The sequence below is a fragment of the Schizosaccharomyces cryophilus genome (assembly GCF_000004155.1).
Source record: "Schizosaccharomyces cryophilus OY26 unplaced genomic scaffold supercont4.1, whole genome shotgun sequence".
Classification (NCBI taxonomy): Eukaryota; Fungi; Ascomycota; class Schizosaccharomycetes; order Schizosaccharomycetales; family Schizosaccharomycetaceae; genus Schizosaccharomyces; species Schizosaccharomyces cryophilus.
In genome coordinates, this window is record NW_013185624.1 from 881,086 (window position 1) to 891,609 (window position 10,524).

Below are 10,524 nucleotides of genomic sequence, written 5' to 3' on the forward strand. Positions count from 1 at the left end.
ATATCTTATTCACTGTGCATAGAGAGTAACCTCTTGTAAATTGCGTTTGGTTTATCGTATAGAATTTCTGAAACATGCATACAATCAAACTCGACATTATAAGTTAACTGTTCATTTGTTTCTACAATTATCAATACAAAAAAGAAAAAAAAAGTCGTAATTCGTTAATCCAAAGCCATGGAAACCCTTTCATTGATGAAAGGATTTCAGGGCAAGAGAAGGACAAACATATAAAGAGGTCATTAAATATCATACAAACCCTTTCGAACTGTTAGATCTTGTAACATTCCATTCTTTTCGGGTACAATAAAGAAGCAAGCAAACCATGGGTCATTATGCTACATTCCCGAAACTTATTTGCAACACAACTTTCGTTCTTGACGATACGCAGATAGTTTCTTTTTCTTTTTTTTTAGAAACAGTAATACCTACCTTAGAATATGATTCTCTTCACATAGTATCACTATCCGCCCATTTTCTAGAAGAGAAAGGACTCTTTATAGCTGCCCATTTCCTTTTGATAAGAAAATGATTGAATACGTATACTAGAGACAAAGATAACATAATATAAACCAACAGGGGACCATAAATAGAATAATTTAAGGGATCTTTCCAATTCCATTGCACACAGAACAAAGTTCCGTAAAGATCAAGAAGTCGACTTGACCAGTACCTTTGCAATTTCCGCATAGATGTCCAGGAATACGAGGATCACCAGGTTGCACTACCAATGCATTCGGGGGAGGCCTTCCATAACTCATGTATTGAACATCAAACGAATGACCGAATCGACGGGCACATCGGCCACAAGGACGGCCACCGGGTTTGTATCCTGTATTATCACATCGATAGCAATGGTAACCAGGAGGATAAGGGTATGGGCGGTTCATGGGAGCACTTTGTGGTGCAGGTGATGATGAATGAGAGGGATAATTATGACTTGTCGAATGTGGCCGTTTTCCGAATCTAGGAGGTCCATAATCAGGAACAGTATATCCACCTGTAGATGAGCTGCCTTGGTAGCTAGATGATGATGGATAGGAAGGTCGGTTGTGGGGACGAAAGCTCGACTGGGATACATTGGGAGAATGTGATGGGCGACTTGGAAGAGGAGGGGATGAAGAAGGACGAGAATGATTTTGATGTGAATATTGAGCTCCCGTATTGCCTTGGGATAGTAATTGCGCTTCTTCGCGCATAACTTCATCATACGAAGGGGGAGGAGCCGAATGATCTGACATGATTCCTACTTTTACTAAATTTTAATATTTATTTCTTTTCCTTGCTCCTACTGAATACACAATGTCAAAGTTGGAAATATCAAGTGATGTGAAGAGACCATCAGGAACAACCATTTGCCAACAACATAAAAATTCCCGTAGTGAAATATTTGTGATACTGACGCTACAAATACTTACTTAAGGATTCATCCTTTACATAATGCATGTAAAATCAATTCTGAAAAGGACGCAGAGCGGCTCAAAACCTGTAGAATCAGATCACGAAGAGACAAAGAATGAGAGCTTGAAATTGCCCGTCACCGCTGTAATGACGAACTCAGACGAAAGGCCTGAATTAAATCGTTCACTTTCTACCGAAAGCAGTCGCAGGCTTCGCTGGGATGAAGAAAACTTGCGCTTAGCTGAAGCACAGAAAAGTTCTACGATGAAAATTTCAGAGCCAAAAACCCCTTACCAACACACCTTATTATTAGATGAAGAAGTCCCCGAGCTCAGCTTGGATAATTCTGACACCGAATTGGCGGATGATCCCTTATCTACACAGTTGCAGGTTCCTCCTATTTCTCAAGAACAGGAAAAATATGCCTATGGTGATGTGAATAAGGCTGCTGAGAAAAAACAAGAACCTTTTCCAGTTCCTAGGGCAGATGGATCTATTCCTTCAGAGAAGAGGTCCTCTTCTGATTACGCCCAAACTAGTTCTGATACTTTCCAGACGGTCAACTTAACGCATAAGAACACGACTCAGAATGCAAGACGCTCCTCTCCTTATTCTTCCGAAAATTCTCCTTACACGAATGAGCAGATGAATAGCTCGAATCCCAAAGTGGTAGCTGTCCGTACCAGACAGAATTCTCTGGATAAGAAATCCAAAGCTGGAACGCCTAGGAAGGAGGGCATTGGATTTGGCATCCCGCCAGCTACGGAATCGGCATCGCTATTACCAAAATCAATCATAATGGGGGAAGAAAATGAAAGTATGGACGAAGGAGAACCATCTCCTTATTCGATTGATCAAGGGCAGCAGAAATCCAAGTTCGACGAGCTTCGCCGAAAGCATTACTTCGCTATGGCAAAACCACTCAAAAAGGAAAACATTGATAGTAATGGACTAGAAAGTGATAATGATGATGACCCTGGTAGGGAAGATAAAGCAGCTGCTGAAGAATCAGATGTCGAAATGGCTGAAGATTAAATAGAAGACCCCCTGTTGACTGTGTCGAAAATTTACCCTTTATGGAAAAGGAACACTTTTAATATCATATATGTGACTTTGCTAAAGTGTGTGAAAAAGATACCAGCTATGAGCTTATGGAAAGGTATCACTATGTTTGACGAAGTTTTATGAGACAAAGTATACGTTTTTGTTGATTGTTTTTAGCTTGATACAATAGACAAAGCATTACTTATGATTAGTTACTGATGGTTATATATTTATACATATAATATATAAATCCACATGACACCCAATCATTGGTAACAAAGCAAACTATATTACTTTGAATAAAAAAAAAGATTCTTTTTTGTTTTCAATTCTTTCCAACAGTCCTTGGGAACTTTAATTGATTCAACTTAATCATAATAATTCAAGAATGAAGGATAAACCATGATTTAACTAAGTAAAGTACAGGAAAGAATAGTATCATTATGCAAAATTTTCCTCGTGATTAATAGAGAATAGAAAAAGAATGAAAAGGTTTCGGCAATCGCTTGGGAAGCCAAGAGGAAATTTCATTTAAAGGAAGATCGTTTAGACGTCCCTTAGACACCCCTTCTGCCAGAATGTTTGAAGAATGTCTTCACAATAAAAACTTGAAGAGCAGAAAGACCCACTACCATTAAGGCCTCTGCAATGCTAAACCATAAGATACGAGATTCTGTAGATCGAACGGTAGAAAAGTTACGGCTTTCCCTAGTGTGGAAGTAGGTTTGGATACGGTCAATTTCTGACAAAGCTGTAGAAATCTCCATAACTGTTGCTTGCATACTGTTAGGGTTATAATTTTTTGCTGAATCACGGTTAAGCGAAGGCATGGATAGTTCATTTTCCATAACGACCTCCATAGTGAGAATTTTGTCAGTGAAAGCAGACATATGGTTATCAAAGCAAATTTCGTATTCTCCCTTTTCTTCTAAAGTGAAGAAAATATCTGCTTGGCGTCGTTTCTTACCAAGAGCGACGGTCTTCTTGCTTGGAGCAGTAATAATGTAATCGACGTCAAAAGATCCACCAGATTGAACAGCATAGGTAAAATGACATTTTTCACCAGTAAATGGAGCTTCTAGATGGTAACATTGTCGTTCTTGGTTTTCCAGTTGAAAGGTTAACTCAATGGCATGAACCCATGTCAAAAGCGTCAACAAGACGGCAAATTTGAACCCCAGGAACCTCATTTCTATCTATGGATGGAAAATACAGCTTTCTTTTCGGAAACAAAGACTTCCACCTACTGTTTATATTGTTACACTCAACAGATTTGGTCAATGTTGGTAGTGGGTAGGTTCGTCAAATTTGGAACAAGATGATGTTAGCCGCATCCATAAGGGAAACCCGATGAGAAGTATGTTAAAAAACCAAATGAAACAGTTAAGAAGACGATTTTTTTTTAAGTTGTTTTGGATGGATATCCCATGGAATGGATTTCACCCTTCTTTCGACGTATAAAAGGTACGACTCAATCAAAAAAGCTGATCCTTACTTAGTTTCAAAGTATGAAATCAAAGCAGGAATGGCTGTTAAACTCGATTTTTTTGAAATCTTGATCTAAGACAATAAAGTGTCAGTTTGTGTTCTCCTTGCTTTCAACGCATATCTGAAGAGTTCATCATTTGCTAGCTATGCTTTTCCTAAAATGGATTTCTTTACGAAGACTTTAATTCTTTGGTCGAGCTGAACCGACTCACTGGAAATATTCCCTGGCAGTCTTGGAATGTGCGACTGAGAAGAACAATAGCTGTTTTCACGACAAGAACATTCTTTTGTTCTTTTCTTTTGCCTTTTTCTTCGTCCTAAGACGACTAAATATGCTTTACACATTTGTTTGACCGTTCAATTAAGTTGACATTAGCGGAAATTGGGTTTGGAAATTTCACTTACAGAAAGCATGTTGTACCTCTACAACAAAAAAGAAAAACGTAAACAACAAATTATCTGAAGAGGGAACACTAATTCTTTCCTTATTGTCGCAGACTGTAAAGAAACTTGTATAGCTTACCTTTGTTTATTTGTTACTGAATCGGATTGCGTTGTGTTATTTCGGATTGTCGCTCGCTTTCGTTCGCGGTAAATGGATTTTATAAGTTTTGTATGATTCAAATAATTCTTCTACCAAGTACTGGAGATGCTATGAAGGATGGAAAACTCCAAAGGTTCCGTATGTAACGATTGACTTATTTCTTTTTTCTAACGCAATGTGTAGCTCCATAGTAGTTCCGGGTCTTACAACAATCTTTTACCTCCCTTTGGACATCAAAGGTAAAAGCTCTTGAATGCAACCAATGGTCTAGAGAACTAACCAAGCATTGAATTAGCAAAGGCGATAACCCAACTGATGCAATTCCTATCAAAAGCCCATTGGAGAGATTAAGTACGTCGACGGAGCCGAGTTCTCAACAAGGCTTGACTCGGACACCGAAAAAAGCATTATCACGAGCTCCCGAGTCTTCCTCTGTTGCCGCTGTGGTGAGTCCTAGACAAACAAAACGTCTTTTCTCAGAGGTTTCAGTTCAATCCCGTAAGTTTCCATATTTAAATTACTTGAAAGGAGCAAGACCAGCGCTGAATGGTTCAAAGAACTACGTGAAGAGAAAAAAGAAGGTTGACTTTACTTTCATCGTTTTGTATTTCCTTTTCAAGCCATTATCATTTATTATTCTCTTGTCCCTGCTGAAACTAACTCGGTTCTCTTCCTCGCCAACATCACTGCTTTGGCGAGAGAGATGAAATATAGCAAGAAAGAAAAAACCTTTACAGTCTGTTGATTTGCCATTTACAAAAGGTGGATATGGTGGCTTTTACGACTCTAGGAATGGGAGCTTAAAATTCACAAAGCACGAACTCAGCGTTACATACGCCGACCGGTTTCATGCCCCACCCATCCATTTCCCGGTACATCTAATTAAGCGTTTGTACTGGCTTCAGGGATGGCGAGACGCTCATGTCGAGTCGCCCGTTCATGCTATCCATATAACGCTAAAAAGTCGCGATATGAAGCGCATAGTACGAGGAGATTCAACGAGTATGCTTTTCCTTTATAATCCGAATCATGTTGAAGCAGCCCGTGCCGGATTAGATTTGTTTGATCAATCTGAATTCACCCTTCTTTCTCCTTCCTCTGCCAAGGAGTTTCAAAATTTGTTAACTGTTAAACAGCCCGCTCCCACCTCCTCTACTACTTCGTCTCCTTCCGTTTCTCGAGTAAAAAATGACCCTTCTAAATCTGTTCAATCCAGTCCTTCCTCTAGCCAATCTCGTTCAGCTACTCCGCATTCATTAAACAACCAAGCTAGTACACCCATTGCAAGTCCTAAAACACCAAAAAGTGCAAAAGTTCCCACTGTTTCCATAGAGTCTCTGAAATCTACGCCAAGTCGGCCACCTCTAAATAGCACACCTAAGTCGGCCACCTCTGCTCTTAAACGCATACCCTCGTTACCCAGTGTCTTTGGAGACAATCATGGACCCTTTTATAATGAAATTACCGCCTCACAGGAGTCTGAAAAATCTCTCATTTCTGAAATCCCTTGTCAAACGCTTCTTATTTATCCATTTACTGGTACAAACACCATTGCTGTAAACAACACCGATTTAGTTCGATTAAACGATGGAGAATTCTTAAATGATACTATCGTCGATTTCTATCTACGGTAATGATTTCTTCTCTTGGTTTTTATCATGACTAACAATCTCATTTTAGTTATTTATATTGTAAACTAGAAAAAGAAAGCCCTTCTTTAGCACAATCAACGCATATCTTTAATTCCTTTTTCTTTAGTCGACTAGTTTCAAAAGACAAAGATGGGTAAGCTATATAAACCTACTTGCGGATTTATCCTTGCTAATTTTTGATTTAGTAAGCGACTAGGCCAAAGAGGTGTGCGGAAGTGGACGCAAAAATTTGATTTGTTCACCAAAAAATATGTTATTGTTCCCATTAATGAAATGTTTCACTGGTATTTGGCAATTATCTGCAATATAGATCAGTTAATACCGGCAAACCACAAAAGTTCTTCCGAAGAGGAAGATGAAATCACTTTACCCTCGGTTCAAAAGGATATTACAGAGAATAAAGTTGTCCTTACAAGTAATAGGTACGTTTCCAGGAAAGCTATAAGAAAGGCTTGGGGCTTCTTCAATCTTGACATACTGTTACTAACTTTGTTAGCCCGGTTATCCTAATTTTTGATTCCTTGGCAAACATGCACAAAGGTAGTTTAAAGTATCTACGAGATTACTTGATTGATGAGGCTTGGGAAAGGAAAAAAATACAGTTAAAGCCTACTGATATTCGTGGGTTTCATGCCAAAGTACCGCAACAGAGTAACTTCTCCGATTGTGGTATCTTTGCGCTTCATTTTGTAGAATTATTTCTAGAAGCACCTCAGCAAGTGTTATCGGATATTTTGGACAAGTCAGCCAGACAAAATGTGTCTCAGAGTTTTGATGAACGTTGGAATGTTCATAAGATAAATACTAGACGGGAAGATATCAGGAGTTTAATTGGAGATTTATCTAAAGAATGGATGTCTAATAGGGACAACCAAGTGTCCTCTGAAAGATCAAAGGACAACAATGATGACGATGATGACGACCTTACTGTTCTGTAAAGTAGCTAGATTTTTTTCATTTAAAGGGATTATAGGAATTATAAATTTTAATATTTTATTCATAAATAGTTGATAGACTCAAGTTAAGCATAAACCTGTTAATAAATTTACATAGAGGATCAAATACGTTAACTAAAACAAAAAAAAAGAAGTACCCATTATCTTTTCCGATTGTATAAATGCTTTTTAAAAAGAGCATGATGCTCCTTATTGTCCTTCCGAAGCTGCTTGTTTGCACTCTTATTATATTCAACGTATGCCATATTATCAGCACCAGCAAGTGTACTCAAAGAACCGCTGCTTCGCTTTGCTTTAGCAGGGCCTCTGGACATTCTAGCGCCAAAACCCGAGGAATCATCACCTTCGTCCAAAGAAGCTGCTTCTTCGTTTTGAAGTAAAACTTCTTGCAAAAGCTCCAATCGTTCAGCTTTCGAGGCATAGGCTAAATTTGGTAAATACTCCATTCCCTTCAAGTTTGTGATGACTTTAAAGGCATAACCTTGATCGATTAAAAAAGCTTGTCTTTTGCTCGAATAGAACATTTCTTGGGTATCCTTTGAAACAAGACTATAGAAGAAAGCATTAAAACCCTCATCGGTTCTTCGCTTGGCACGAAGGATACGGCCTAATCGTTGAGCTTCTTGACGACGAGATCCATAATGGGATGAAATTTGGATTAAACAGGTAGCTTCAGGAAGATCAATTGACGTGTCACCAACCTTTGACAAAAAGATCGTGTTCACAAGCTCGTTATATTGAAAGTTTTCCAAGATGCGCATTCTTTCTAATTGAGGTGTACCACCATAAATAAAGTATTTTCCTAATTTTAATGCATAAGCACGTAGGGCATATACATTATCAGAAAAGACAATGATTTTATCACCTCTCTTTTCATGGTAATCGATTAAGAACTGGCAGGCTTGAAATTTTTTGGGATTCATAATATATAATAGCATTCGCTTTCTCGAGTTTTCTCTAAGATATTCATTATAAAATTCGGTAGTCATCGGACACCAAACCTCTGCACATTGTACATTTGCAATATGTCCCTTCTGGGCAAGATCCATCCAATTTGCCTCATACATTTTAGGACCAATCAAAAAGTTCAAGTCGTCAATTTTATCATCTTCACGAACAAGCGTAGCAGTCAATCCTAACTTTGAATGAGCAGCAATCGTAGTGACGACACGACGAAACATCGCTGCAGGAACCACATGTACCTCGTCTAACAAGATGAAGCCCCATTCACGTCCAGTCAAAAAGTCCATCATTTTCTGGGAATCATAAGAACGGTTTCTTGTATTGGCGACCATAGAATACGTTGACACAACCACACCAGCTTCGCTATGAAATCGTTCCTTATGGTCAGCGGTAAATACAGCGATGTGGTCTGCTTTGATGTTGCTCCACTGAAGAAATTGTTGACGCCATTGCATTACTGACACAGAACTAGTACACAGCACAATTACAGATTTTTTGATAGTACAAGCAGCTGTAATACCGACTAACGTTTTTCCAGCACCGCAGGGCAAAACAATGATACCACTACGAGCACGACCGTTGCCAAACATTTTACTCAAACTCTTTTCTTGATACGGACGAATTTGAGTGCTTGGTTTTAAATCAATAGGTAAATCTGGATTGATGTTATCATTTCGAAAATCATATTCTTCCAGCAAAGGATAGTCAATCTCGGCACATCTCTTTTTAATAGTTTCCACTGAATAATGTTTAATTTCAAAAAGGTGAACCGCGTCTTCGTCATCCTCTTCCTCTTGCAATCCGACAACAGCAGAAAATAATAGGTCAGAAGAATCTTGTCCGTTTTCAGCTGGTGTTTCTCCATTAGGTACATTTCCAGTATCTACGGAAGAAGCTTCTTCAGTGTCTGGCTGTGGTTTTGAGGATTTCGACTTAGTTAGCGAAGTATCAACTCGAAGGGGTCCAATGACAGGATCTTGAAGCAAAAGACGAAGTACATTAGCATCCCCACTTTCAATAAAGTATCGATTCTTTTTCAAGACTAACTTTACCTTACCGTAAGACACAGTGCAAGCGCGGATGAATTCAACAATGGATTGAGGGATGGGTGTTTTCGATAAACGATCAAGAACACTAATAATATCCTCAGTTTTCAAACCAACACTAACCGCTGCATATAATGAGTAAGCGGTAATTCTATATTCGTGAATATACGCAGGACGAGAAACTGGCTCTGATATTGTGACTAAGAAATCAATGGCTTGCTCTGCTAAAGGAGAGAAAGCTTCTAAAATAATTCTTCCATCAACAGGATTAATCCATAGGGGTCGTGCTTGATGATCAAGCTTTAAACCAAGAAGAGCTGAAAAGTCGTTTTGTCCAAACATAGAGGAAACTCCAGTAGCAGTCCGCTGAGAACTTCCATCAGAAGGTTTGTTCTTGGAGGGTTTAGTGGACGATGCTCTAATTCTTGCTGTAGGAGTGTAAAGATCATCATCATAATCATCACCTTCTGAGTAGTCGCTAAACTCTTCCAAATCTTCGTCAGGAGTACCTTCCCTGGCGTTACTCTTTCTTTTCGCACTCATTTGAATACTTTCGTTTCAACTCTTTAAAATATGGGTATGGTAAACGGGAATGTATGTTTCAAAAATAAAGCTGAGAGCTCTGGTCGATTCCAAAACTTGGAATGCAATTAGTCAGCTCACTTAACCAACATTCACTTTTTTTACTTATATTTAAGCTTTAAATATTCCAAATACCCTAAAACCTGCTTGATTTTAAACAGACGTAGTGAAAGGTGGAAGGCAACTAGCAGAGTGTCTGTGCACAATATTACATATAAAAATCAAGGGAAAGGACATGTCGCATTATTATCGAATAGAAAAAGGATTATGAAGAATTAGGATCCTTAAATGTTGATTCAGCTTGAGTTGACAGCAAAGGTGTTGAAGATGAGTACCCTGGAGCTACACGTCGAAGTGTCTCCCATTGCGCCTTTTCCTTTTGTAACTTCCATTTTTGATAATGTTTTCTTAAGTTTTCAATACTTGACCATTGTATTGGGTCTGGTAATTTCACATCATCTACAGGCACACGAGGCTATAAAGCAATGTTAGCAGAGTTTCGATTCAGCTATCATATTCGGCTTACAAGAGCATCTACAGAGCTTTTCTTAAGACTATCAGGATCAAACGGTGGAGTAGGAAGGCTAGGAATCAAATCATTATTCGGGACCCTATGATAACCCATCTTTGTACATTAGCTAGTGGTTGGGAAACGGATTCTACAACATCATCGTTGAACGTGATTTTCATGGGTGGAAATAAGTCGACTATGCTTTTGAACTTATAAGCTTTCTTGCTTCAGCTCTTCACTTAATAAAACTTGCTTGCTGACTTGAGCAATCCTGGTTCAAGCTACTGAAATAGCAACCGAAACTTTTTGACGAGCCTTTATTGGAATTCAACATATA

The 10,524-nt window shown here is 38.7% G+C and overlaps 6 protein-coding genes across 6 annotated transcripts; 2 read left to right on the forward strand and 4 right to left on the reverse strand.

Annotated features, from left to right (window-relative positions):
- Positions 1-18: 18 nt before the first annotated feature.
- Positions 19-1,874, reverse strand: SPOG_04560 (uncharacterized protein). Its single transcript, XM_013166559.1, has one exon. The coding sequence runs from the start codon at positions 1,239-1,241 to the stop codon at positions 600-602; it is 642 nt and encodes a 213-aa protein (XP_013022013.1). The 5' UTR covers positions 1,242-1,874; the 3' UTR covers positions 19-599.
- Positions 1,360-2,795, forward strand: SPOG_04559 (protein phosphatase regulatory subunit Glc9). Its single transcript, XM_013166558.1, has one exon. It carries the CDS (start codon positions 1,441-1,443, stop codon positions 2,434-2,436), a length of 996 nt encoding a protein of 331 aa, XP_013022012.1. The 5' UTR covers positions 1,360-1,440; the 3' UTR covers positions 2,437-2,795.
- On the reverse strand, positions 2,337-3,739 carry SPOG_04558 (COPII-coated vesicle component Erp2/3/4). Its single transcript, XM_013166557.1, has one exon. It carries the CDS (start codon positions 3,633-3,635, stop codon positions 3,003-3,005), a length of 633 nt encoding a protein of 210 aa, XP_013022011.1. The 5' UTR covers positions 3,636-3,739; the 3' UTR covers positions 2,337-3,002.
- SPOG_04557 (SUMO deconjugating cysteine peptidase Ulp2) lies at positions 3,682-7,189 on the forward strand. The gene is made up of 7 exons (XM_013166556.1): positions 3,682-4,615; positions 4,661-4,716; positions 4,773-4,975; positions 5,192-6,107; positions 6,158-6,262; positions 6,315-6,551; positions 6,626-7,189. Exons 1-7 carry the CDS (start codon positions 4,595-4,597, stop codon positions 7,065-7,067), a joined length of 1,980 nt encoding a protein of 659 aa, XP_013022010.1. The 5' UTR covers positions 3,682-4,594; the 3' UTR covers positions 7,068-7,189.
- Positions 7,101-9,845, reverse strand: SPOG_04556 (transcription factor TFIIH complex ERCC-3 subunit). Its single transcript, XM_013166555.1, has one exon. The coding sequence runs from the start codon at positions 9,635-9,637 to the stop codon at positions 7,226-7,228; it is 2,412 nt and encodes an 803-aa protein (XP_013022009.1). The 5' UTR covers positions 9,638-9,845; the 3' UTR covers positions 7,101-7,225.
- Positions 9,772-10,306, reverse strand: SPOG_04555 (uncharacterized protein). The gene is made up of 2 exons (XM_013166554.1): positions 10,203-10,306; positions 9,772-10,151 (listed from the first exon to the last, which is right to left on the reverse strand). The coding sequence occupies exons 1-2, from the start codon at positions 10,299-10,301 to the stop codon at positions 9,942-9,944; spliced, it is 309 nt and encodes a 102-aa protein (XP_013022008.1). The 5' UTR covers positions 10,302-10,306; the 3' UTR covers positions 9,772-9,941.
- Positions 10,307-10,524: the final 218 nt, after the last annotated feature.

Excerpts from the sequence above, each read along its gene's own strand:
- SPOG_04556 (XM_013166555.1), bottom strand. The coding sequence starts at position 9,637 with ATGAGTGCGAAAAGAAAGAGTAACGCCAGGGAAGGTACTCCTGACGAA.
- SPOG_04555 (XM_013166554.1), bottom strand. The coding sequence starts at position 10,301 with ATGGGTTATCATAGGGTCCCGAATAATGATTTGATTCCTAGCCTTCCT. Across the intron at positions 10,152-10,202 it reads AAAGCTCTGTAGATGCTCTT|CCTCGTGTGCCTGTAGATGA; the intron begins GTAAGCCGAATA and ends ATTGCTTTATAG.
- SPOG_04560 (XM_013166559.1), bottom strand. The coding sequence starts at position 1,241 with ATGTCAGATCATTCGGCTCCTCCCCCTTCGTATGATGAAGTTATGCGC.
- SPOG_04558 (XM_013166557.1), bottom strand. The coding sequence starts at position 3,635 with ATGAGGTTCCTGGGGTTCAAATTTGCCGTCTTGTTGACGCTTTTGACA.
- SPOG_04559 (XM_013166558.1), top strand. The coding sequence starts at position 1,441 with ATGCATGTAAAATCAATTCTGAAAAGGACGCAGAGCGGCTCAAAACCT.
- SPOG_04557 (XM_013166556.1), top strand. The coding sequence starts at position 4,595 with ATGGAAAACTCCAAAGGTTCC. Across the intron at positions 4,616-4,660 it reads TGGAAAACTCCAAAGGTTCC|CTCCATAGTAGTTCCGGGTC; the intron begins GTATGTAACGAT and ends CGCAATGTGTAG. Across the intron at positions 6,552-6,625 it reads GTTGTCCTTACAAGTAATAG|CCCGGTTATCCTAATTTTTG; the intron begins GTACGTTTCCAG and ends TAACTTTGTTAG.